At 40.7% G+C, this 27,330-nt stretch overlaps 1 protein-coding gene across 1 annotated transcript; it reads left to right on the forward strand.

The window, feature by feature from the left end:
* Positions 1-1,817: 1,817 nt before the first annotated feature.
* Positions 1,818-27,104, forward strand: KPNB1 (karyopherin subunit beta 1). Its single transcript, XM_024573012.3, has 20 exons — positions 1,818-2,020; positions 5,634-5,834; positions 6,706-6,858; positions 8,372-8,431; positions 8,957-9,046; positions 9,572-9,682; positions 10,383-10,484; positions 12,433-12,657; positions 13,343-13,534; positions 14,279-14,409; positions 15,254-15,401; positions 15,748-15,819; positions 17,386-17,530; positions 18,616-18,698; positions 19,670-19,777; positions 20,222-20,365; positions 20,475-20,580; positions 21,226-21,340; positions 23,018-23,179; positions 24,087-27,104. Coding segments are annotated over exons 2-20 (2,196 nt in total). The 5' UTR covers positions 1,818-2,020; positions 5,634-5,786; the 3' UTR covers positions 24,088-27,104.
* Positions 27,105-27,330: the final 226 nt, after the last annotated feature.

Here is a 27,330-nt window from a genome sequence, read left to right on the forward strand (position 1 = left end):
GGTGGCTGCTGCCCAATCGCCTCGCGGCCTGAGGGCGGCGGTGCAGCGGGAGGGAGAAAGGGAGGGAAGGGAAGGCAAGTTAGGTTGCGCCGCGCTGCGTGTTCAGCAAGGGTGGGGGTGGGGGAGCCGGGCCTAGGGGCCATGTGGAAGCTCCCGGCCCAGCTGCCCGGCCTTTTCGGACCCGGGCCGGCTTCTTCCTGTCCCGTGGCTCCTGTGATTCTCTTCACCTACTTTTCAGAGCTCTACCCTTTACCATCTCCCTTGCTCTGTGCTCACAGACAGGCCTGGTCCCCGAATGCCTGTTGACCCATTCTGGGCAGTATTCTCCCTTTCAGTCTGATGATTCCTCTCCCGGGTTTTTTTAATTCGATGAGTAGACATTCTGTACCCAGACCACAGACGGAGGCTCATTCTTGACATCGGGCCTGTTTCCAGATGAGATCACAGAGGAAAGTTAATCGTTTATCATAATTTAAAATTTAAGAGGTACAGGGAAAATGAAGATAAGTCCACTGGAGTCTGGACTTGTGCATAAAAATGTGGGATGGATTGATTGAAACAGCCTGTGCCAGTCAGTGGTGTTTACCTTTGGTGTCCCTTTCCTATTGGGGGAATGGGAAGCAGAGGGCAAAGTGGATCATATTTGACATCTTTTAAAGGTAATAAGTCTAAATAACCCGGACCACATGTCTTCTTTGGGTTAATTAGGCAAATAATATAACCAAAAAGTAGTGACAAGGCCTATTTTACACAAACTGCCTTTGAGTGATTGCCCTTTTTTACTTTGCCCTTAAATGTGCTAGGTTTTATTATCTTTTTATCGTTAACTTTCTACAGAAAAGATTTTTCCCACTTGAATAGGCCGATACTTTCATTTCGACCTGTTTCTGCTTTTGTTAATTTGCAAGAAGTCTTTTGTGTTGTTCCTAACGTTATTTAGTAGTACATAATTAAGAAGACTTTAAAGAGTTATCTTCTGCTGTGATTGCAGAACTTGTTAGTGATAAGAAACAATCTGCTTTTGGTTTTTCCTGTTAAGTTTTCAGGAACATGAAAGATACGGACAGCTTTTTCAGGGTTGAGTTTTGGGGTTCTGCATTGCAAAAGACTGAGTGTGCTGTTCTAGAGTCCACTACATTTAGAGGACAACTCAAGTCCAGAATGTGTAGGAGCCTTTAGTGTGTTAACCGTTGGTTATTAAATATAAAATGATTTGCCTTGACATATTTATCTTTTCACTTTTCCCCTATTTCTAAGTATCTTTTTCTTTTTGCTTATAAATCTGCTTTTTTCATTGTCCCACTTGCTGAACACTCACAACCGAAATAGAGAGGGCCAGTTTCCTAAGTCTGTGTTTTAGGTTTGTAAGTATTTCCCTCTCATACAAAAATTACCTGCTTCCATGAGCTCAAAAGCCACTCTGAGTATCATTCCTTTTGGACTAAGGTTTTTTTAATTAAAAAAAATATTTTAGTTTCTTCCCCGTCATTACATATTCATTTATTCTACAAATACTGAGTACCAGGCACTGTTTTAGGCATATTAAAATTTTTTTTTTGACTACTAGATTGTCAAACTTGCTTTAGTTCTATGGGATCTAATGTGAAGATTTGGGCACTAAGTTCTTGTTAAATGCTGAAGCTGCATGAGAAACTGGATGGCTTTACTGTACTGACGTTTTTATAGGAGTCTTGAAGTAGATATTGTGGAGTTTTCTGAGACATTATATGTCCTGAAAATCTTAGGTTTTCCCCGGTGTTTTTGGTGCTAAGTAAGCTATCCTCAGTTGATAAAATTCCCAAGAGATATTTTCATTCACCAATGCATCTTTTAACAGCCTACTTTCCTTGTGGAACTGTCCAGAGTGCTAGCGAATCCAGGAAACAGTCAGGTTGCCAGAGTTGCAGCAGGTCTACAAATCAAGAATTCTTTGACATCTAAAGATCCAGATATCAAGGCACAATATCAGCAGAGGTGGCTTGCTATTGATGCTAATGCTCGACGGGAAGTCAAGAATTATGTAAGTAACTTTCGTCTCTCTTTGGTCATACAGCCTAGGAAACAAGAAAAATCTTTGTCAGTTCTTTTATCATTTGCACGGGGTAGAGCTGATGGTAAAAATGGGTTTCTAGTACCTTAACTTCACTTGAAGATAAAAAATTGTATTTGGTTTAAGTTCCAATCCCATTAGTGGATTGAAATTTTTTTTTCACATAACTGAAATGTACACTGCAGCAGTTTGGGAAACTTAAATTAGATGCCAGAATTTGTACAGTCTCTGGAAAATTGGAGTAGAATATGAATTGGTGGTTCCCAAACTTGGGTTTTCAGAATTACTTAAGGAATTTTTAAATAACATGTTTCCAAGCTCCCTCCAGAAATTTTGATTTGCAGTGTGAGGCTTGGAGGTATTTTTTAAATTTTATTCCCAAGTGACCCTTCCTGTGAGCCAGCACCCAGCTCTTGTGGAAATTCTGCTATAAATAATTCTCACAGTTCGGTGGTTTCGGCGTGCTACTGTGTGGAGTGAGAAGGGGAATTAAATCATCTCTTGAGCCTTTCAGACCCAAAGAATTTGTGATGGAAGATTGACATTAACAGTGTTTTTATTAAATGCTTAGGAAATTATGAAAAACTTTCTTTAGAAACATCTGGCTTTTAAGCAAGGCATTTAGAGTGGGCTGATGAATTTTGTAGAAAATGAGTATATTTTGTTGCATTATGGAGTTCTGGTGACTTTTTATTGAATTAGTAATTCCTATTTCTAGGTGCAGCATAAGATTCGAAGTATATGGACAGATGTGCTTTGCATTTTTTTTTTTTTTTAAATGAAGCTGTTTAACTTCCTGTCCTGTGTGTATAAGGCACAGAGAGCGCAAGTCAAGCATCATTGGTCCTTGGTATTTGAGCGGGAAACAATAGGGGGATTCTTGTGTGTACTTGTGCAGGTGTGGTTGTGATAGTGTGCAGGTGTGGTTATGGTGTGCACATGATATTTGCTGTTTCCTGGTTCTAGGTGTCAGCATTAGGTAAATTAGTGCCCCTTTAGGCAATAAATTCTTTCTAGTTACGTGTTTCTTTATGACGGAACTAGGTTATGAAAGGCAATTTATTTTGGATCTTTGGAATAGAATTATGTATGTCCATTTTGGGTCTGCTTATGTAGTAACATTTTAATTCGGCTTTCAGCAATTTGATATAAATGAAGCTTGTCATTTATGTCATCACTGCAAAGCTTGATGCCTGTACTGTGTCCAAAATGAGATACAACATGATTGGTACTGTAACTAACATTTTTTGGCACATTGCTCTCAGACACCAAAATTTTTCTAAAATTCGAATAAGAATTTGTTGCGCCCTTGTGAATAAAGAAAAAAATAGCAATTGTCTTGTCCTTTTTTTCCTTTCATAGGTAATTAATATTAATACTGGTGATTATTTCTTTTTTGAAATCTGGGTCTTGGACACAATTGAGGGTTGATTTCTTATTTTTCTTCAGATCATTATGTATTACCGTTAGGATCACCCCTAGTTTGTTTTTTTTAAAGATTTAATTTATTTGTTTTTAGAGGGAGGGAGAGAAACATAGATTGGTTGTGTCTTATACGTCCCCCAAACTGGAGAGCTCGCCTGCAACCCAGGCATGTGCCCTGACTGGGAATCCAACTGGTGACCTTCCTGTTCACAGGCTGCCACTCAATCCACTGAACTGCACCAGCCAGGGCACTCCTAGTTTAAAACAAAAAAAACTTACAATTCTCCAGAGTTGGGTATTTATAGTCTCTAAATCACCTCGAGTGGCCGTGGCTGGTATAGCTCAGTGGATTGAGTGCGGGCTGTGAACCAAGGGGTTGCCAGTTCAATTCCTAGGTAGGGCACATGCCTGGGTTGTGGGCCAGGTCCCCAGTGGGGGCCACGTGAGAGGTAACCACACATTGATGTTTCTTTTCATCTCTTTCTCCCTCCCTTCCCCTCTCTCTAAGAAAAAATAAATAATACTTAAAAAAAATAAATCACCTCAAGTAATAGCAAATTGCAAAGGAGCAAAGGTAAAGGTAGATTGGATTTAGTACTCTCTACATACATATGTTCTAGGGGACGGTGCAGTGCAGGCACTCTGGACTAGGGCTGTTAGTCAAACTTAGGTTAGTGCCTCTTTAGCCTCTGCCATTTTGGACAGTTCATTTGACCCCTCCTCCTCCCGTAGGCTTTTGACATAAGTTTTATTAAAAGTCCATTGTAGCTTTGGTAGCCCTAGAGAGCAAAAACTATTTAGAATCAGTCAGAACTTGATGTTACTGGGTAGAGCTGTTGGGAGTAAGGGCGACCAGGGGTGGTGATGTACTGTATAAGGGGGAAAGATGGGGAGTTCATTATTATTAGCTACAAAGCAGGATACTAAGTGACCTGACCTAGTCAGCAGAGCTGGCCTGAATATTTGGCAGCTATTCTTTGTCCTGTGTTCATGCCAGGGACAGTTAACTGTTTGCCTTTTGAGTGGACTGGTGATTCTTAGTTCATTGACTGAATTAGCTGATCGTGGTAATGATTAACCATGGGCCCATTATAGCTCCGTCCTTTATCTGTACCTGTGCCTTTACCCTTTACATGAATGCTTGTATGATTACCATCTCAAACAAGATGTGTTTAGTGATAAGCAGATCTCATTTTAATTGGTATATCTGACCTGTGCTTGGTATCTGTTAATGGTGGAAAGAAATGGTAAAAGTTCTTTGATTTGGGAGGAAACAACAGATCCTTTAGGATTGGAAGTGAAGTAGTCAGAAACTTTGTACCTGCATCTAGTGATGTTACTTGACCAAGGTCTTTCTATGAAAGTCACCCAGGCTGCTAAATTGTCAATGACCAGAAGGCAGAAGATGTGTTCCATGTGTCATTAGTGGGAAGATCTCTTCCTTGATTTGGGTTAGACTGTGATCTCCTGTGAATCAGACCCCCCTGAGTGCCCCAGAATTCATTAGCGTCATCCTCAAAAACTTTATCCACAAAACAAGGCTGTGAGCATCCTTCCATTATGCCACCAAGGAACCTAGAAGGTGAATTTTGTCATCTCCTTGGCCTTTTTAAAGATTTTATTTATTTACTTTTAGAGAGAGAGGGGAAGGGAGGGAGAAAGAAAGGGAGAGAAACATCAGTGTGTGAGAGATACATCAGTAGGTCACCTCTCACGTGCCCCCAATTGGGGACCTGGCCCACCACCTAGGCACGTAACCTGACCGGAAATGGAAAAGGCGACCTTTTGGCCGGTACTCAATCCACTGAGCTGCACCAGCCAGGGCTCCTTCCCTTTTAATGCTGTCTCCTAACTGCTACTTTTCTACCTCGTGTTGAACGTTGAAGTGAGGTGTCTGGCTTTGGACAATTCCATTTGGAAGTAGGGAATGGTCGGGGTTTATTTTTCTTCCCCACCTGGGGTCTGGGACAGTGTTGGTTGTGCTGGCCACAGTACAGAGACTGGTGTGTAGGTACTGAGGCTGGCTTACTACTATTATTATTTTTTTTTTTTGACAATTGACCTATACTGTATATGCCTTTTTCTACTTTTCTGTGTTACAGAAAACTCAGACAAATATGAGATGTTCAAATATTTGTGTGTGTGTGTGTGCATGCAGGTTTTGCAGACTTTGGGCACAGAAACTTACCGGCCTAGCTCTGCCTCTCAGTGTGTGGCTGGTATTGCTTGTGCAGAGATCCCAGTGAACCAGTGGCCAGAACTCATTCCTCAGTTGGTGGCCAATGTCACAAACCCCAACAGCACAGAGCACATGAAAGAGTCGACATTGGAAGCTATTGGTTACATTTGCCAAGATATAGTAAGTGCTCTCTCATGTTATTTAACACACATAACTGTGATTTTAGCTAATTCTGATGTGCATGGTATTCCAGTTATCTTTATCATATCATAAAGTAAACTAAGCTACTGCAAAGTGTCTTGCAAGTAGAATTGCTTTGTTTGTTAATTTAGACTTCTAAATTAGCTTATCCTCACATCGTTAATTGTGCCCTAAAATTAAGAGACTTTAGGCGTCAAAAATTCAAAATAGAAATCCATATGTTTGGAGAGCCATAGATTCTAGACTTTTAAGGGTATTCTCTATCTTGGGGAATTCCTACTCTGATTCATTTCTCATGATCCTCTGTGTACCACGGATGCTTTGTTACATTTTCATTGACTATTTTATGGAAACGGTTTACCAGCTCTTGCTGTAATTGGTTTAGCCACTGGAACCACACGCAGTATGTTACCTGCAGCCCTCCTAGGACTGTTGTTGCTGCCCAGGTTACCAGGTTGGTGTCTGTTTTGATACACAGACCTGAAACAATGCCATAGCACTTGACATGGGCTTAGACTCCTTAGTTGTATGTCCAGGTGCTGGTCCTTGACCCCCAGATGTTCTGAAGCTATACTTCAGTTGGTCCAGGTGGCCTGGAAAGTAAATTACACTGCCATTTCCATTTGCACAGAAGGGCAGGGGGTGGGGAACAGATGAAGTTGATGGGTTTAACTTGTTTCAGTTCAATTTGGAGGACCAGACCCTGGGGTATTTTGTCCCTAAGTAGAAGTGTGTGGGGAAAGGTCAGAGAAAGTCGTGATCCTTGCTCAAGAGGATTTCACACTTACAAGGACTGCTGATTAGTCATGAGTTCATTATGCTCGTCACTGCACTTCTCTGATCATTTCAGGACCCAGAGCAGCTACAAGATAAGTCCAATGAGATTCTGACTGCCATAATCCAGGGGATGAGGAAAGAAGAGCCTAGTAATAATGTGAAGCTAGCGGCTACTAATGCACTCCTGAACTCACTGGAGTTCACCAAAGCAAACTTCGACAAAGAGGTAAGTGCCTTTTGACAAAAATGTATGTTTAGGGGGTGAGATGTGAGAGTTAAATGAAAGTTGTTTTTTTTTTCTTTCTGTCCTAAGATTGTGATTTAGAAAGGACTGTCTTGTTTAGAAGCATTTATTTCCAATCTAGTTAAGATTTGTGTGAGATGTGGCCATGGCATAGAGTTAGCCATTTTTCCTTAGGGTTTTCCTTTTGCAGTCCAAAGTCTGCTTTGGGGTTAAAAGAAAGTTATAGAAATTGGGCTGTGTTTCATATCTCTTGAGGAAGGCACTTTTGAAAATTAACATATAAAGTTTATTTTGCCTAAAAGTATTTCCTCATTACGTATTTATTTTTAATTGTGTTGAAATATTTAGACAATAACAAAATTTTCTATCTTATTTTTAAGTGAACAGTTTGTTAGTGTTAAGTATATTCACATTGTTTTGCAACCAATCTCCAGAACTTTTCATCTCGCAAAACTGAAAGTGTGTCCATTAAATACCTCCCTGCTTTCCCCTTCCTCATTCCAGACAACCTTTCTAGTTTCTGTTTCTGTGATTACTGGACTTTCTGTTTCTGATTGCTGTAGACAGCTTATATAAGTGGATCATACAGCATTTGCTTTGTCCTTTTGTGACTGGCTTGTTTCACTTGGTATAATGTCTTGGGTTCACGCATGTTGTAGCATGTATGCATTTCCTTTTTAAGGCTTGTATGTGTGTTCCGCATTTCGTTTATCCGTTTATCTGTCGGTAGACATTTGGGTTGCTTTCTTCCACTGTCTGTCTGTTGAGAATAATGCTGCTATGAACATGGGTGTTCATGGCATGAGACCCTGCTTTCAAATCTTTTGGATATACACCCAAAAGTGGAGTTCTGGATCGTATGATCTGAAAGTATTTTTGTATGTATGTTGACCCTTTACCTGGGCTTTTTGTCATGTCTTGGCCTTAGAGTGGACAAAGTGGGAGGTGTAAAGAAGGCCAAGGTAAACTGAAATCTTAATTGCTTAGAATATACAGGTTTTCCTTTTAGATTTCAGAAGACTTGGGATGGTAGCAAATCAAGTTCATTATTCTATTTTCTCATATCTTGCCACATTTGATGTGGATTTTCCACCTTCCAGGACACCAGTGTTGTTGACGAAATAAAGCAGGTGTTTTTAATTCTCTTAAGTTTTAAATACAAAGAAACATTTTCCTAATGTAGGTGGGTTTTTTGTTTTGTTTTAACTAACCATCTTCATTTAAAACCTGTGTGTGACCTACATTTTCTATCTATTTTCTTCCTGGAGTCTTGTTAGTGAAGGTCATTTTGGGGATAAAAGATTAGGGACCTCCTTTGAGAAGACACTGGGGGACACTCTTTATAGCCTTCATAGTGCCATCACTATGTCAAGGTAAAGCTGCTTGATTGCTCCAAGATTGTGTGGGTGCCTGAGGGAGTAAGCTTTTCCTGGAGGGATAGTCTAGCAATCTTCATATATATGGTCTGTCTCCTAATTCTCTCTTATTTCTGCAGTCCGAAAGGCACTTTATTATGCAGGTGGTCTGTGAAGCCACGCAGTGTCCAGATACGAGGGTAAGTACGAGGTCATTGAAAATTTTGTCACCCATCTTTCCTAGGAAATCTCAACTCCAGCATAGTAAGTTGAAATGTTGGGAATCAGGTGGCTTCAGAAATAAGGTTTGACCAATAAGAATTTTTCTCTGACAAATTGAAGAGGGAAGAACAGGACTTAGAAAGTTGACATAATAGAAATCGATACATTGAAAAGGGCTTAAGGGGAAAACGGTTGTTGATCCACCTGGCTTCTTAATTGCTGTAGTTTATTCAAGTGATTGTTTTCCAGTACAGCCATTGAAACAGCTTGGCTATTGCCGTAACTTAAATCTGTACCTTCAAGCAGGTTGGGAGTAACATCTAATTTGAGTGGCATTAGTGAGTTTTGTCCTGTGGCTTCCATGGAGGAATGAGTAATAACCGGAGTGTACCATGCTTGACCCTTTAGGTTATTGACGTATCTTGAGTACGGTAGTTACTTTTCTCAGTCGCCTTGTTATGTTAAACAGAATGGTAAAACATTTTACCTGTTCTTTGTGAAAGGTACGAGTGGCCGCCTTACAGAATCTGGTGAAAATAATGTCCTTGTATTATCAGTACATGGAGACATACATGGGTCCTGCTCTTTTTGCAGTAAGTACTTCCTAGTTCATGTATTTGAGCACAAACTAATTGCAAAGCCCATCATTCTTAGTTGCTTTTTGTCAACTCTAATTTTTTACTTAATATTATGAAATCAAGGCCAGAAAACTTGGGCTATCTCTGTGCTGGTAAAAAGAGTGTATTTTAAAATTTGTTCTCTGCCCTGGCCAGTAGCTCAGTTGGTTAGAGCATGCTCCAGTATGACAAGGTTGTGGGTTTGATCCGTAGTCAGGGCACATACAAGAATCAACCAGTGAATGCATAAATAAGTGGAACAACAAATCACTGGTTTTCTCTCTCTCTCCCCCTTCCTCTCACTAATATCAATGAATAAAATTTATAAAAGAATTATGTTTTAAAAATAAAGTAAAAATCTGTTTCCTCTTTCTAGCTTTCATTTCAGACCTAGCTTTTATAAACCTACATTTTTTGAACATTGAACGTCTGGTTATAAGAGGGGTCTCACTTGAACCAGCACTTATTTGGGGGCCTGGGGTGTCATGTTTTTTCTTTAAGATCACAATCGAAGCAATGAAAAGTGACATTGATGAAGTGGCCCTACAAGGGATAGAATTCTGGTCCAATGTCTGTGATGAGGAAATGGATTTGGCCATTGAGGCTTCGGAGGTGAGCCTGGGAGAGAGTCGGTTCGAGGCGAGTGCTGTTACTGTGGTTAGGCTTTGGGACACACCTTCTCTGTGGGCGTGGGAGAGCTTTATTCTGACTGGGCTTAGAGAGTGTCTCCATTTGTAGAAATTTATATCTTTCTGCTGGCCAAAGCCCCTCATGAGGGAGATGGATCAGTAATGTGGCATCTCCTGTTTGTCCCAGTCAGCCAGGTATGATTTGTTGTAAATATTCATATCAGTATTGTGAACACAAGGGGGCAGCAGCAGTCACGGTTCAGCGAAGTGACACCTGGTGCTGAATTGCCTTTGGAAAGTCCTGGTGCAAGTACGGCGTGTGTAATGGATAGTTTACTAACTTTGGCGAAGGAATTAGATGTGGAAAAAGGAGTTAGTCTTGCATTTTCAGTCTTTGAATTATCTTATTTTTGTCATTCTTCGGGTGTCATAGATGACAGCTTGTTAATGTCAATTGAGCTTGTGTTGGAAAAAATATGTAATTCTTAAGGTTGCCTTGGTTCTTTAAGGCCTAAAAGAATCTCATGGAAATAGACCAAAAAATAAATGCCTTCAGAGATGACAGCGAATGTTACCATATGCTCTGTGTATTCCTGTACAGACCCCTGAGCAGCTCTCGTTATGTACCTTAATATCATAGTTTATTTGCTGCCGTCCAGAATTTGCATTATGTTTGTCCTCAGGCAGCAGAACAAGGACGGCCCCCTGAGCACACCAGCAAGTTTTATGCCAAGGGAGCACTACAGTACCTGGTTCCAATCCTCACACAGACGCTAACTAAACAGGTGAGTTACCTTCCAAACCTGGCCTGGTAAGTTATGCAGATTTAAGGGTTGGTTTGCTGTGGAACAGTTTCCATGAAGGAATTCAGAAACTCTTCAACTGGTTGATGATGCTCTGTCACAACAACTCAGGAACAACTGAGCTGGATCTGTAGGATTATCTGGGCCAGGGGTGTCCAGCATGTGGGCCGCATGGGGCCAAGGATGGTTATGAGTGTGGCCCAACACAAAATTGTAAATCTATTTAAAACATTTTTTTGCTCATCAGTTTTTATTAATGTCCATGTATTTGATGTGTGGCCCAAGGCAAGTCTTGCAGTGTGGCCCACAGACTCCAAAAGGTCGGACAGCCCTGCCTAGGCTCTGAGTTGTTAAAAGGAGAACTGCAGTCTTGATGGAGAAGAGCCACACACTGCTCTGATTTCCTGAATGCTACATTGTTCAAACTAGCAGGAGAGACTTGAGCTATAAAAGTTGCAGTAAAGCGCTGGCTCGTGTGGCTCAGTTGGCTGGAGTGTTGTCCTGGGCACCCAGGGGTCGCCGGTTTGATCCTGAGTCAAGACGCATATAGGAGCCGATCAATGATGTTTCTTACATCGATATTTCTCTTTCAAAAGTAATGAACATGTCGGCAAATGAGAATTTTTTTAAAAGTTGCAGTAAAGGAAGGTTGGAGGAAGAGAGGTGCAAGTAAAAAGGCCACTCAAATACTTGCTAAATATCTGGGATATTTTCATGAGTTCATTGTGATATGTATACTTTCAAAATGAGGGTGGATAAGAATTATTAATGAATATTCTAATGATGAAATTCAACCCAGGGAAGAAACATCTGATCCTTTGTGATTATTAACATTAATAAGATTCGGTACAAAATAAAAGTAATAAGACTTAACAGAGGTGTGGATGTAATGAGTAAATACAGAAATTCTTTAATATGAAATGTAGCTTGGTTATAATTGTTCCCTTTTGACTTCACGTGTTGTAGTTTTTCTTGGTGAGGTGTTTGGAAGTAGTCTTTCTGTTACCACATCTCTTCTGGTGCTCGTGAAGTGTTACCAAGAGCTGGCAGTGCTTTGCGGCAGCGTGCTGTAACTGCGAGCGCTGCAGAGTGCCTTGTACACAGGAATGGAATTTGTTTTTAGGAAAGTACACGACTCTTTCAATCTCAGAAGATGAGTAGATACGTATTTGGTTTGAAATGGACTGGGTGTTCCCTTAAAATTTCATCTCATCTTTCAGTTTTACAGTTGTTGTTTTTTATCTTTTGACCATAGTATCCCTGCTTTGTATATTTTTGGTGTGCTTTTTCTGGTTTGGGAACAAATCATTCTTCAGGTATGTAATTAACTGCAACCGCATAGGCATCGTGCCTTAAACTACTGTGTCTGTGAATGGCCACAATAAGGGAGATAAAATTTGAAACTGTAATTTCATGGGAGCTCCAAATGGAATCTTTTGTTGGTGTTTCACTTCTTATTGAAATGCAACAATTACTAGCACACCAGAAGCTCTCCTTATGTCTTCTCCCTAGTCAGTAGTTCCAAAGATTAATTTTTAGTGATTTTTTTAATGTACATAACTAGAATCATGGCACATAGATTAATTAGTTTTTGTTGGTTTTTGAATGTAAACTAGAATCATACAACATACACAGTTTTGTTCTGCCTTTTACTCTGTAAGTCGAAGATCATCCTTTTCGTTACATGTAGTTGAAGTTCGTTCATCTCACTGTGTCGTGCTGAGTGGGCTCTTCCTCCCCATCTAGATCCTGTTTAACAAAGTCTGTCGTGATAAACCTCAGTGGAAGAGAATAAAATATAAAGGTTTTGTGTTTTATTTATGTCCTCGAAGCTTAATTTCTAATGATATTTGGGAATAGAGTACCTTGCGAGTTAAAGTGTTTTTGTTTTTTAAACAAAAATTGAACTAGTGTTACATTCTTTCTCTAGGATGAAAATGATGATGATGACGACTGGAACCCCTGCAAAGCAGCTGGGGTGTGCCTCATGCTTCTGGCCACCTGCTGTGAAGATGACATTGTCCCGCATGTTCTTCCCTTCATTAAAGAACACATCAAGAACCCTGACTGGCGGTACCGGGATGCAGCAGTGATGGCTTTCGGCTGCATCTTGGAAGGACCAGAGCCCAATCAGCTGAAACCACTAGTTATACAGGTGACACTGAGGGAGTTTTGGAGTGGAAAGTGAGATACTTATTGTTTGTTTAAATTTTTAGCTTGAAAGTGTGCCTTTATTTTTTAAAAAGCTGTGAGTAGTCATCCACAAATGTTACTTCTAGGTAGCCATTTGCTGTTCGTGAGAGGGGTAAAATATTTATTTATTTTTTTACAAAATACATGACTCCTGAAAAATGCAGAGAAAGCCAAAAAGAAAAAGTCCTCTTGTTATAATCCCATTGCCCAGAGATAATGGTGTAACTGTTAGTATTCGTCCTTGCAACCTTTTTCTGTGTGTGTGTTTTTGCAGCGGGGAAGAGGTCATACTGGGCAAATGGTCTTACCCAGTTGAGTTTGTACATGTAGAACTCAGCCTTTCTGCATATGGCCACATGCCATCACAGTTGCATCTTGGGGTCTACCTACGTGATTTAGTAAGGACTGCTTGCTACAAGTTATACCAAACCCTTAAAAAAGACTCTGTACTGGAATTTGGTGAAGAGAGAAGGACTTTTTCACTCTTCTTATCATATTGCTGGATATTTGATGAGCATGCCTTTTCAAATGACAAAACCATCTTGATGCTTTGAGTTAGAACCTAACTGTCAGAGTTTCCTCGTAGATATTAGCCAACATGAGTTTTATTCTTTGTTTTACTTTGCTAATAACCATTGTATTTTCAGGCTATGCCCACCCTCATAGAATTAATGAAAGACCCCAGTGTAGTCGTTCGAGACACAACTGCATGGACTGTGGGCAGAATTTGTGAGCTGCTCCCTGAGGCTGCCATCAATGATGTCTACTTGACTCCCCTGCTGCAGTGTCTGATCGAGGGCCTCAGTGCTGAACCCAGAGTGGCTTCAAATGTCTGCTGGGTAAAGGATGTTCTTCCTGATGAGTAAGGGTGTTGGCTGGGCCACTGGCAAGGAAGTTTGAGGTGTGGGAGAGAAATGGGTCTGCCTCACTGGAAGCGTTTTTCTGAATAACATCTCCTTTCTAATCTTTCAATTAAAATGTGGGGGAGATATCAACTCCATGAGCCAGGAGGAGCTGTTGACTCATGGTGACTGGTTCCTGAACCATTTAGAACAGTCATGCTAACCCAGTGGGAAAACTATCTGGACTCCGTTTTCTTTCTTCAGTTGCTTGGGGACAAGAAATTTTGATTAAAGTAAAGAGTTTCTGGCTATAAAAAAGTACAATTGCTGAGATGGGGGCAAGAGGAAAGGAAGGTAGGCGGTGTTAAGTGCTGAGTCAGTACAGGCTGAATGTGGTTCATTAGGGACATTTGGGGGTGGGGAGGAAGTTCAAATAAGGAAGGAGGTGGGGCTAAAAGCCATTCGGTGATTAGAAATGGAAGTGGCAGGCATTTGTGGTAGGTGAAAGTACTCTGCTGCTTAAAGAGTTTTGGGCAGGATAAACAAAATATAAATATTTAAGGATAGCTATAAAACATTGTTTTGAGATGACCTTGACAGAGAAAGTTGGGGATTCACTAGCAGTGATTTATTATTAGATCAGTTGGAGAGGAACACTGCCCAAGGTATCTTAAGGAAAAATGAGGTCATCCTGGGGTGGGGTTCTTTTCAAGACTAGTGCTAACTCTCTCTGGTTTTAAGGCTTTCTCTAGTCTGGCTGAAGCTGCTTATGAAGCTGCAGACGTAGCTGATGATCAGGAAGAACCAGCTACCTATTGCTTGTCGTCGTCTTTTGAACTCATAGTTCAGAAGCTCCTGGAGACCACAGACAGGTAACTTCATACTAGGTATCTTTGCATTCAACTCCTGCTTTCTATGTTGGGGGGCTAATCATAGAAACATTGCAATAGTAGATTATTTGTTTAAGGGAGAAAATGCAGACTACACTTGTTCAGGTTATAATTAAACTCAAAAAATAGTCTCCTTTCTGTACCTAGAGAGTAGTAATTGATCTAGAGAGGTCCCTTTGTTTTGCAGTGCCTACAGTTACCAAGTGTTTGATTATGGTGTGAGAGAGGTAGTAGCTCTTAATGAATTTAGTTGCCACACGAGATCATTAATTGACTTTTTTATGTTGGATGGAGAACTTGGCATTAAATGCAGTTGTTTTGTAAGTGAGCTTTGAGATGTAGTTTTACAGGCTCATGAGTTGGGGACAGCCTTTAATTATTTTGGTTTTGTATGAGCTATACTTACTGAAAGCCATACATCGAGGAAGAGAGCTGTGTGAAAATTCTTCCAGGCTTACCTAGTTCCTTTCTACTTCTGTGTTCAAGATAAAGGCCTGTCTCACAGGTGAATGAAGTGACAACTCGGGCAACCTCTTCAATTCTCTGCATAGGTCTTCATCATTTTAATCTAATTTTTCCCTATAATTTTAGCCCATTTCCAAAATGGTCATTCTAAAGTTCAACAAGGTCTGGAGACCATAATGAACATAGCCATTGGCTCAAAGGTTGAAAATTTAATTCTGGTTGTATTGTGTTGCCAAATTCAAATCAGGTCTGCTATCATAGTTTCAGGGGTTCTTATTTCTGTCGTGACAGTGTCTACATGGTAACAAGTTTTCTGTTCTTTCTCAGTTGAGAGTTTAAGGTTTTTGCTGTTCCCTTACAGACCTGACGGACACCAGAACAACCTGAGGAGTTCTGCGTATGAATCTCTGATGGAAATTGTGAAAAACAGTGCCAAGGACTGTTACCCCGCGGTTCAGAAAACGACTCTGGTCATCATGGAGCGGCTTCAGCAAGTGCTTCAGATGGAGGTGAGACTTAGCGCCCTCCTGGTCACTGTTGGGAAGGGTGCAGTACTTGTAACAGGTAGCTTTATTGTTTGTTTCAAGGCTGCTCTCCCTATTTGGTGTTTAAGTATATGTTTTCTCAGAAAGATATAAGGCTTATGCAAAAAAAAAAAAAAAAAAAAAAGGTTGTAACTCAAAGTTTGCATTGCTTGTCACAGTTCACTTGTATGTGTGTTACATTTTATTTACTTTCCTAAATCAGCATCAGTAAAACTTACTTAATGGTCCTGGCAAACCCAGCAAAAATGGAAACATTGAGGGAGTTTAGAGCCCCTTTAAAAGGTCGATGATTTTTTTTTTTTTCTTGTAGTCACATATCCAAAGCACATCGGATAGGATCCAGTTCAATGATCTTCAGTCATTACTCTGCGCAACTCTTCAGGTATGACGGTGCCGTGCCACTTCGCAGCTCCAGGGAGGGAAGAGAACCGTGTCCCCGGGTGACGAGTCCATGTCCACACAGAGCTCTATAATGGTGCTAATCAGAATCTCTGATCAAAGGCCTCGGTCTCTGATTGATTGGGAGAATAATTTTTCATTTTCCTTTGTCCATAAAGATGAAATTTGCCTTTTGCACAGTGTAGGGAAGGAAACCACTCAGTTGGTGATGGTCCTCATTTCTGTACATTGTTTTTGTGTGTTTGAGTTTTTATGAATTTATGTATTTGAGTTACACAGGATACACCTGGAAGCAAGATCTTACCAGGCTTATAAGACCTGCTTCTTTACATCTCTTCCGTGTGGGGGCAACTTTCAGTCTTGGTCCAAGTGTAGCCCAGTCAGATTTGATTTCTAGCTATCGTTCACCCAACTAAAAATAAAGCCTTGAGTTTCTACCACCATGTTTTGAAACAGTAGTTGTTGGGAACTTTGTTATAATTTATATCATTTATAGTACCTAGTGTTCACAGTAGACTTTCTGAGAGAATGAGGTAATTTAAAATTATAATTTGTAAATTATTTAAAATTATATGTCACTCCTCACTCATGAGTCGGAGTCATGCAGTGGCTGGGGAAGGTATTCCTTTCTTCCCTCCCACCCGCCTGTCAGCCAAAGAACAGGAAAGTCCTGTGACTTGTCTGATGCTTAGGTAGGTAGTAGATTTTAGTATTGAGTGATGCTTACTAGGTAATCTCACCTGTGAAATCCCCTCTTTTCTTACTCCAGACTTAATTTTTTTTTAAGATTTATTTATTTTTAGAGACCGGGGAGGGAGGGAATTATCAACGTGCAGTTGCCTCTGCATGCCCCTAACTGGCCACCTGGCCCACGATCCAGGCATGTGCCCTGACTGGGGATCGAACCAGCGACCCTTTGGTTTGCAGGCCAGCGCTCAATCCACACCTAGCTGAGCCACACCAGCCAGGGCCAAACTTTAATTTTTTTAAAGTAGGACTGTTAAGAGGTGTTTCCTTATTCGTCAGACAAATATAGGAAAGATCCAGTAATGTTAGCTGAAACAAATTAAAGGGTAAGGAGGGAAGTTTGAGGAATATTCAATTAGGAAAAGCCAGGTTGACTTCATTTTATTCAGATTGTGTCTTGAGCATCATCTGTAAATGAGTTAGGATATCGGAAGGGTTGGGTTTTTTGTTTGCTTGTTTTGTGAGTATGAACTCTAATATGGCATGTCCCTTAAAGCTGAAAGAAAAAGACTGGAATATGGAGGCTGCTGATGGGTTTTTGTCAGGTGATTGAAGTGTAGAAGAGATTATTTTATGCCTATGGGAATCTCGTGTTTGTTCTGAATTGGGGAATAGAAGGGATATTAGAATGTATGTTGCAAATGATTTTGCACTGTCAAAACATTTGAGCATAAAAGGTGTATTTGACCCTTTCAAAAAAACAAAAACAAATTTCAAGGGACTTAACTGATTTTAACAAGATACAGTGTTTTGATTGGAGTGTTTGGAATCAACAGATCCTGAACTCTTGTTCATTTCATAGAATGTTCTACGGAAAGTGCAACACCAAGATGCTTTGCAGATTTCTGATGTTGTCATGGCCTCCCTGTTAAGGATGTTTCAAAGCACGGCTGGGTCTGGGGGAGTTCAGGAGGATGCCCTGATGGCAGTTAGCACACTGGTGGAAGGTGAGTGAGCCAAAACTGGGCAGGGAACTCAAATGCAAGAGTTACAATGGCCATGAAGAACTTTCGACTGCAAAAAGCATAGTTCTGTTTTCTCATTTATGGAACACTGAGTTGGTTCAAAGTTGAACTGACAGTAGTTTGTGAGTGCCTTGCCACTCACTCTTGAAGTAAATGGGGAGCCAATTCGCAGCTCAGATTGGCAACCTTTGTGGGGGGCTGTATCATCTATCAGGTTTTCTTTTTCAAGGATGGAGGAAGCAAAAGGTTTCTATTTTCTTTCCTGTCACTTGGTACCTCCTGTTTTGGCTCATCATGCTTTGGCCTTGGGTTGACACATCATAGTGTCTGGTGTGGAAAGGAATGAAACATTGAGCGAGTTCTAGGAATTTGTGGTTGGTTGTTAATGTCTGACTACACAAAATTGCTTTGGGGAAGCCATGTCTGACTTAGTGGGAGGAGCACTTTAGAAACCTGGAATGCTGCTTCAGGGGTGGTCTGTAAGGTGTATGACTTAAGGCCATTACTGAGAGCCACTCCCTTGCAGACCAGACCTATTTCTAGCTTCAAGAGCATGTGTCTAACTGGACTCACATGATGTGGCCACCCTGACAGAGCACAGCAGTTCGTTTTGGCTTCTGGCATGGATGATTCGGATATGAAGCCCCGTCTGCTTTTCCTGGCTGGCTTAAGTAAGTCCTTGATGGACTTGCCTAGGGACCCAGTTTTAAGCTGGCTTCCAAAGAGGACATGTTATAGTCAGATGAAGAGGTAGACAAGAGGCAGTGTTGCTAGCTCAGCCATTAACCTTGACATTCCTTGAGGGCCATACCACTGGGTGGTTTGAGCCAGAGTGAAATCCTATTCTGTGGAGACGTGGCATTATTTCCAGGGCCTCATAGGCCCTCCCAGGAGTTACAAATTTGGTTTGACTAAAGCAAACCTCAGTGTCTTCATGATAGAATCTGTAATTAACTCACATTCCACCAAACTGTTGAGTGATATGAACATATTTTGGGAGAGCTAGGATGGTTATTTTTGCTCACTTCTGTGATATCCTGTGATGGTAATAGTTTGTTTCCTTACAGTGTTGGGTGGTGAGTTCCTAAAGTACATGGAGGCCTTTAAACCCTTCCTGGGCATTGGATTGAAAAACTATGCTGAGTACCAGGTAGGCTCTGCAAAAATACAGTTGACCACTGAACTTTGTGGGCTAATTGTACATGATTTTTTTTTCCTGATAAATAAATACATTGGAAAGTTTTTTGGAGATTTGCAACAGTTTGAAAAAATTCGCATACATGGACCTTATAGCCTAGAAATATTAAAAAATTAAGAAAATTTATTCTGTTATGAATGCATAAAACATATGTAGATACTAGTTTATCATCTACTATCATAAAGTTACTTAACTATATTATAAAAAGTTAAGATTTATCAGAACTTACACAGATCATACATGGTGCCAGTCACAGTCCAGAGAAATGTAAACAAATGTAAAGATGTGGTAGTAAAATCATAACTGTATGAAATTAACCGAAGCATACACTGTATTACTGTAATAATTTCACAGCCACCTGTTGCCCTTGTGATTTGCTCCAGCGTTGTGAAAATGTTACATGCAGACATAAAAAGTTACATGGGTTTTTGACAGCGCGGGTATTAGCACCCTGATCCCCGACGTTGCTCAGGGATCCATTTTAATACATTTATATTTTCCTACATGATGGCCAGTGTGGTACAGACTCAGTTTCCTGTAGTGTAGGTAGTTCTTCCCTGGGTGTTGAGCTATTTCGTTTGTTGCTCTGAGTGTCTGAAGTAAAAGTAGTCAGTGAGAAACAGGGTATTAGATGCATCCAAACAGAGTAGCACCCTAATAGAGTTTTTTTCTCTTAAACCACATGCCTCAGCCACCACTGTCCCTGGTGAATATTGTCTTTTGGTAATGATATCTCTGATATATCTGATAGTCTTCAATCTTTTCCTGCCATATTGTTGAAATGAACGAATCTTAGGACTGATGTTTTTTTCTTGGACTCCAGGTTCAAGTGATAAAGGATCAGCAGCTAGGTAAAAATAACGCCTCTCCTCTCCGCAGGCAGCCTTTTCTGTTTAATAGGTCATTTCCTTGATTCTTTGCAGGTTTGTTTGGCAGCTGTGGGCTTAGTGGGAGACTTATGTCGTGCCCTGCAGTCCAACATCTTACCTTTCTGTGATGAGGTGATGCAGCTCCTGCTAGAGAACTTGGGGGTGAGTGTCTACACGCATGCACACATCTGACTTACCAGTGTTTGAGGAACTCATTAGTTGGAAATGTGACAGGGAGCTTTAATTTCCTACATTGGCTGTGGGCTTATGAAGAAGGGAATTGTTCCTTTTCACAAGATAATTATAAAGTTAAAGGAGTACGTGCTCAGTGCATAGAAAGAAACTTAAGAAAGAAAACCAGCAAAATGCCAAGGAAAATAAACAATAATCAAGAGCATGTGTCTAAGAGCAAAAGTTACAATTTTTCTTCTGTCCAAAGATAACCACTGTTAATTTGTGTGTATGTCCTTAAGGTCTAGACCCAGCATATTACTAGTTGCTTGTTATTTAAAATAAAAAGAAGAAGAAAGAAAAAAGTTTGAGTCTTTGGACGGAACAAATTGTGTCTTTCAATAATTTTTCTTTTCCTGTTTTTATCCTTGTCAGAATGAGAATGTCCACAGGTCTGTGAAGCCACAGATTCTGTCAGTGTTTGGTGATATTGCCCTTGCTATTGGTGGAGAGTTTAAAAAATACCTAGAGGTTGTATTGAATACTCTTCAGCAGGCCTCCCAAGCCCAGGTGGACAAGGTAAGCTTAAATCTATCTTTTAGTCCAGCCCTGATTAGAGGAGAGAAACTTTGACAAACAGAATAGTAACTATCAGTATGATGGAGATTGTTTTCTTTGTCTCTTACAGTCAGACTATGACATGGTGGATTATCTGAATGAGCTAAGGGAAGGCTGCTTGGAAGCCTATACCGGAATTGTCCAGGGATTAAAGGGAGACCAGGAGAACGTACACCGTTGAGTATACAACCAAATTTAACTTAGTTCAGTGTGCACTTAGCCAAATGGGCTGTGTTTTCATTCTGTAGCTTGTAAACTAGCACCTACCTATTGCTTAAAGTAAGAGGAGAAAAGACAGTGCCCTAATGAAGAAAGTGTAGCTTTGGGAAAGGGTATACATTTATTATTTCTGCTGCCCCTTCCCTTGCTACTTTGTCTCACATTTCTTGAGCATTGCAAGGGGTGGAATACAGCAAGGCTATTGGTGCTGCTGCAAGTGGCAGTTGTTGATCCACATATGCCTCCTCCTTAAGGCACCTGATTGGAGGAGTGGAGGATCAGATTTCTTTTATCATCTGGTGTTTTTGTATTGATTAGGGGGGTATTTGTCCTTTACCTGCTTGATATCATGGGCCTTGAGGAATGGTTCTATTTATTCCTTCTGCCTTATATCAGTTTAAAAGAAGAGGAATATCTGCCTCTTCTATTGACTTGAGTAGTGACACCTTAATCTGAGAAAGAATAATTTGGTGTAATTATGTGCAACTATTTTGCAACTTGACACCTGCCCCATGGGGTTAAGAGTATTTGGAAATTTTGAAATGGGATGTAGTCCTGCCAGATGTGGGACAAGTTCATCAGACCTTCTCTTTCTTTTATAGCGGATGTGATGCTGGTACAACCCAGAGTAGAGTTTATTCTGTCTTTCATTGACCACATTGCTGGAGATGAGGATCATACAGACGGAGTCGTAGCTTGTGCTGCTGGACTGATAGGGTACGTTACACCGGAGTAGAACTTCTGGTGCAAAGTTAGAGGGCGTGTAAAAAAAGCATTTGAGAGTAGATTGGATGGTAATGATCTACTCTGGTACAGAGGAGGTTTGTTTAATAGAACCCGTGGTGTCCTGTTTTGAGTTCTCACAAATGATCATGCATTTAAGATGTTAGCTCTAGCCTCATTCCAGACCCTCTAAATTTCTAATTTCTCCCCAGTAAGCTTTTTTAAAACATTTATTTTTAACCAATACAAAAGTTTATTTTACAAAAGTTCAATGTGAATATTGTGGTAAAATAGGTGCCATGGAGAGGGAACCTGTGGAAGCAGTTGATTTCCCTGGTGAACACAGCCATTCTTTATACTCATTGTAAGGCTTTTAACATGATGTTACTATTTCCTTGTATTATCTGCTATTCCACTATTGTTCCGTTGCCCACTAGTTGCCATCTCCGCACATTCATCTGTCACAAGATTCATAAAGGGATCAAATCCCCACAAATTCCTGGGACATGTCTGCCACCATTAATTTCAACAGTAACTTCTTGTCCGTAAATTTTTAAGTCAGGAAGGTTAGCTTTGCTCATACACTCAGCGAACTCAAAGATACCTTCAAATGGAATTTGTGGCCTCTTATACTCCTATAGTAGGCCCTGCCTGCATTTTGCTCACCACTAAACTCTTCATGCAGTGAGTTCTCAGGTATAGAAGCAGCATAATATCTATGTCTATGCCATATTCTGATTTTGGGCAGCAAATTGCCTTTGTAGCTTCTATTGAGGGTTTCTGAGACATCATATGAAAAAACATTGGTCTTGAGCTCAAAGACTTGGGTTCTAGTTTGATTTTATTGTGAATTAGCTGTGGAATGACTTGGATAAATCATTCTGCCTCTCAGGCCTCGTGTTTTCATCTGTTGAGGGCAGATGTTAGACTATTTTTTTTTTTTTAAGGATTTCATTTATTTATTTTTAGAAGGTAAGGAAGGGAGAAAGAGAGGGAGAGAAACATTGATCAGTTGCCTCTCGCACGCCCCTAACTGGGGACCTGGCCCTCAACCCAGACATGTGCCCTGACTGGGAATCAAACGAGACCTTTGGGTTCGCAGGCCAGCGCTGAATCCACTGAGCCACATCAGCCAGGGCGGACTTCATTGTTTATAAGATTTTTGTCACTACACAATACAATGTCTTTAAAACATATCATTCATATATGTAATTTCCATGCTGCCCCCCAGCTGGAAGAGGTGCTCTACCAATATTGAGTGAATAAACCAGTAAAGCTCTCCAGGCATCAGGATCTAACAGGAGAGAGGTCCCAAGGCACCAGCTGTGCAGCAGACAGGGTAGGCAGAGGCCCAGAAAAGACTTCCTCAAGGTGATACAATCGAAAGGATTTGTAATGGGTTTCAGTGCACTAAGAAATTTCTTCAACTGAAGGGAAGACGGAGGTTATAGCACAAAGAAATTTAAGTGCAGACACACTTGTATATAGAATAACAATTTTTAACTTCAGGCAATGTAAATCTTAGAAAAGTTACAATTTTTCTTTCAGTATTAAAAAAATAAGCGTTTGAGGAAGAAACCCATAGCTAGCTCAGCACTGGTTTGAGAGGCTCAGTACATAATGCTGGTATCAGGCCAGGAGCTCATTTTCAGCTGTGTTTATTTCGCACAGGGACTTATGTACAGCATTTGGGAAGGATGTACTGAAATTAGTAGAAGCTAGGCCAATGATCCATGAACTGTTAACTGAAGGACGGAGATCGAAGACTAACAAAGCAAAAACCCTTGCTACGTGGGCAACAAAAGAACTGAGGAAACTGAAGAACCAAGCTTGGTAAGAATTTGTTTTTACTTCTTTCTGCTGCTTTCTTGGGGAAGAGGAACGGTTTACTTAGATTGTTCTTTCAAGACTGCCTTTCATTTGGTATATTGTTTCATGCTCTTGCCCATTTAAGTGCTTGTGAACCAGGCCTTTGTTGCTAAGCTTTGTTAGTGGGAGGGTCAAACAACCTCAGTCTTTCCTTGAGCCAAATGCTTGATTCCTTGTGGTGATGAAGAACAGAAGTTACGTAACTAGAATTCACTGAAGTCCCCACATTTTGGGGGCCCTAATAAAATTGATAATGGCATTTTCCCATCATTCTCTTTTTCTACTCTTATTCCCCTCCCCATGCCCTTTTCTTTCTTCCTCCCTCCCTCTCTTTCTTACTTTCTTTCATTTTATGTATTCTTAGAGGGGAGGGACGGAGAAAGAGAGGGAGAGAAACGCCATTTGGTTGCCTCTCGCACACACCCTCAGTGGGGCCGGCCCACAACCCAGACTTGTACCCTGACCAGGAATCAAACCTTTTGCTTTGCAGGGCAATGCTCAACCACCTTTACTTTTCTGGACTGCAGTGCCTTTAGCATTGCTGGCTTCTACAGAAGATAGCCCAAGTCAGAGTTGTCTGACCTCTGCTTGCAATGTAGCTTTAATTTATTTTCCTCTCACATACTCATTTGTTTTACAAATCTCAGTAAAAATGGCTATTTTGAATTTTCACTTTCCTTCCCACCCCGATATAGGTGCTAATGAGAGCAGGTAGAAGGCACATAGGAAGAGAAGAAAAATAATCAGTTTTTGAAAAGTTGACACATTCCATTCAGGTCTCTGAGTACTTAATTGTAGGAATCAGAGAGGTGTTTGGCTGTACTGGGTGTATGTGATCTCAGAGATTGACCTTTTTTCCATCTGTTTCTAGATCTGTTACCATTGGGATGATAACCTGAGACCCCCACTGGAAATCTCCAATCTTTTGAAAAACCCGGAAGTGAGGAGTGTGCACGGATGCAGAATGTTTGGGAATGAGAGGATGAGTGAGTGAGGCTTGAAAACACACCACATTGAAAATCCTGTCGCAGCCGCAGCCGCAGCCGCCAACAGCAGCGCTGTTAGTGAGCTAAGTAAGCACTGACTTCGTAGAGAACCGTAACGTTGGCCATCTTGGAAGAGAAAAAAACGATGGATTTACTTGCTTAAAAGAAAGTTATCTCTTCCCAGCAGAGGCTAGAACTAGCTTTTCTGTCTTGGCCAGTGTTGAGTGGAATGACTAGTTCGGGAGAGGAAGAGGGACTGGGTTCAGCTGTGGTGCTTTGTTGTAAAAGGCAGCTTGGCCTTTGCTACTGATAAGAAAGATGGAGCCTGGGTCTTGAGCCCACCTTTGGTATACCTTGCCACACGGCACTGTATACGTGCCGGCTAAAAGGAGGGTGAGGGATTCTTTACAGTCTGAGAATGAGTGTGTGTGAGTGAGGCGGTATCCACATTCTCAACTTCAAGTCATTGCAGTTTCTTTTTCCCAGAAAAAAGGGGTTAGACATTGCATTTCATAAAACTAACCGAAGTTCTGTCTACTGATGCAGCACAAGAGATGTAAAAAAAAGGGGGGGGGGGAGACGCTCTTTAGGTTTGTGGGTTTTTTTTTTTAATTCTAGGGAAAACACTGACGAATGTTCAGAGCTCCCATCCTGATCTTTTCATCAAGGCGCCTTTCCTAATAATATGGTTCAACTGTGAATGTAGAATTGGGGGGGGGGAGGGGGGAAAAAAAGAAAACTCTGGAGTTAGAAGATATAGAAAAAATAAAAACACAATTGTTACAAATGAAGAATGCAGACTTCAGAAACAAAAGAAAGCCACAGCCCAAACAAACCAAAAGTTAAATGCTCAGATTGGCAGCACAAGAGGAAAGCTCTCTCTCACACGTATCAAGGCAGCCCGAACGCCCCCAGAAAACTGTGCCAAAGAGTTTAGAAAACAAATCCACAATAAAGTAAACACATACACACAGCAAACTTCAGGTAACTATTTTGGATTGCAAACAAGGATAAATTTAATGTTCAAACAATCTGATAAAATAACCATTTGGAAACTGCTTGGCCTTCTGTTCTCTTATTTGATTGACTGCAATGCGGTATTGGTCTCTTGCTGCACTTCAAAACCAACTAACCAACAACAATGAAAAAAGAATATATATATAGAGACTAGAACTCTTGTGATGAAAGTGGCACTTGAAAAAGGTTATATTTTTCCACTGAAGTTGAAGATTAATAAAATGGTGTCAAACATTCCCCTGGTCACACGCTTTAATATTTTTTTAAAAGTGTGATGTGCTGTGATAACCATAAATCAGACTTAATTATTTCCCTTTTACACGGGGAACAGGGCACCCTGAATTTGGGTTTTAGACTCTTTCAGCAATAAGGGATGTTGGTGAGCTTTGATTCTCTTTGATTTAGCAGTTATTAGGAATTTTTGCTGGCATTTTGAATATGCTGTTTTCAAAAACACCAAGGATGATTTTTTTAAAATGCTTCCTAGTATTTGGAGGATTAAAAAACAAGACCTTAAATTCCCACTTTCATTTTCATTCTAGCAAAAAAAAAAAAAAAAAAAAAAAAGGGGCTTATGTATTTTCTCTGCCATTTTTTTCCCTCCCCATCCAAGCCTTGCATTCATAAGTGGGCTTGGCTCGGTTTTGCCCATCCATATGGCAGCATCTCTAATAGCTCTTGTACAGGGTATCAGATATTGTGCCTTTTGGTGCCAGGTTCAAAGTCAAGTGCCGATCTATGAACCAGTGTACAAAAAAAAAAATCCAGGTGTTTGAAGAAAAGGCACTCTTGTGAATAGAGTGCACCAGCTCTTAAGCCCTACTTAGAAGAGACCTGGCCCACTAATGCCTTGTTTAAATTTTAGTTGTTCCTCGAGAGAAAGGATAATGATACACTAACCATTCCTGACAGATAGGGTTTGGTCAGGGCTTAGGGATGGGGCAGGAATATTGGGGAGAAAAAAAATGATCATTCCTCAGTGCTACCCATTTTTCCTGTGTGGGCTGCTTAGCTAGACAGCAGGAGAATAAAGTACACCAAGAACCATAATGAAAACAAAACCTTCCGTGTGTTTTGTCATGTTTTGTTCCAGGGAAGCAGTTGATAAGTGCTGTTGTTAATGCTTTCTCCCAGATCCGTTCAGTGATGGAGAGGAGGAAAGTTGGCAGGTTGGATTTTGGTCTTGGTGCCTCGCAGTTACTCTGCACTGGTTATGCATTTAATCTTTACTAGTTACCTTTGGCTAGTGGGTTTTCCATAGTCTGGGTATTTATCCTTAATCGATTGTACCACCTAAGGCAACTGGATGCAAAATGCATTCTGTCCATTGTGTCTGGGCCTTCCCTACCCTAGTCTTGGCACATTCCTTCAAGAATGTAGTTACCGTCTGCTTGGGAAGATGTCAATGCAAACGTGAAGAAAATGGGCATCGGACTAGGCTTTGGTTTGCCACAAGTGGCAGCTGCCTATATTAATTACAATTACATTTATTAATTTTGCTTTTCATTTTTCCAAGTTCCCCTCAGCTCCCCTGTTGACATGTTGGCTGTCTAAAGGCAAATGTTTTGTTGCCTTAGGGACTTGTGGAGAAAGGGAGGGGAATTGCTCGGTGTAGTGTTTTCACTTTCAAAACCAAGTAATCTAGTCACTCATATTTAAGAAGTGTGTTAGTCTGACTTTAAGAGAAATCCAAACTCCATCAGCTTTTGATAGCGTCTTGGTTTTCAAAACAACTCAATCTGTAATTGGCATTTAGAATGCCCTTGGCATGCCAGTCTGTGATGGCGTTAAAGACCTGTTAAAACACTTGAGCCCAACTTTATTAACCAAAACTGATACCACCACCTTTATCTTCTAAATAAAGTCCGCTTTATTTTTATTTTGAACATTTTGCTGCTTCATTTTTGGTTCCAGATGGTGTCACCTCCTTGGAGGTGAAAATGAATGATTTGAAAGAAGCTGGAGCGTGTGGTGGTGATGTGTGCGTGAGTTGGGGAGAGGAAGGACAGACACATCTGTCTTAAAAATGGACTGTACATAACGTAATGGGGAATGAATATTCCCTACAAGGGAGGTAGTGCGAAAGCACTGCCGGAAGGAGGTTTCCTGTTC

This window comes from Desmodus rotundus, chromosome 9, assembly GCF_022682495.2.
Source record: "Desmodus rotundus isolate HL8 chromosome 9, HLdesRot8A.1, whole genome shotgun sequence".
Lineage (NCBI taxonomy): Eukaryota > Metazoa > Chordata > Mammalia > Chiroptera > Phyllostomidae > Desmodus > Desmodus rotundus.

Excerpts from the sequence above, each read along its gene's own strand:
- KPNB1 (XM_024573012.3), top strand. The coding sequence starts at position 5,787 with ATGAAAGAGTCGACATTGGAAGCTATTGGTTACATTTGCCAAGATATA. Across the intron at positions 5,835-6,705 it reads GTTACATTTGCCAAGATATA|GACCCAGAGCAGCTACAAGA; the intron begins GTAAGTGCTCTC and ends TGATCATTTCAG. Across the intron at positions 15,820-17,385 it reads TACTCTGCGCAACTCTTCAG|AATGTTCTACGGAAAGTGCA; the intron begins GTATGACGGTGC and ends TTCATTTCATAG.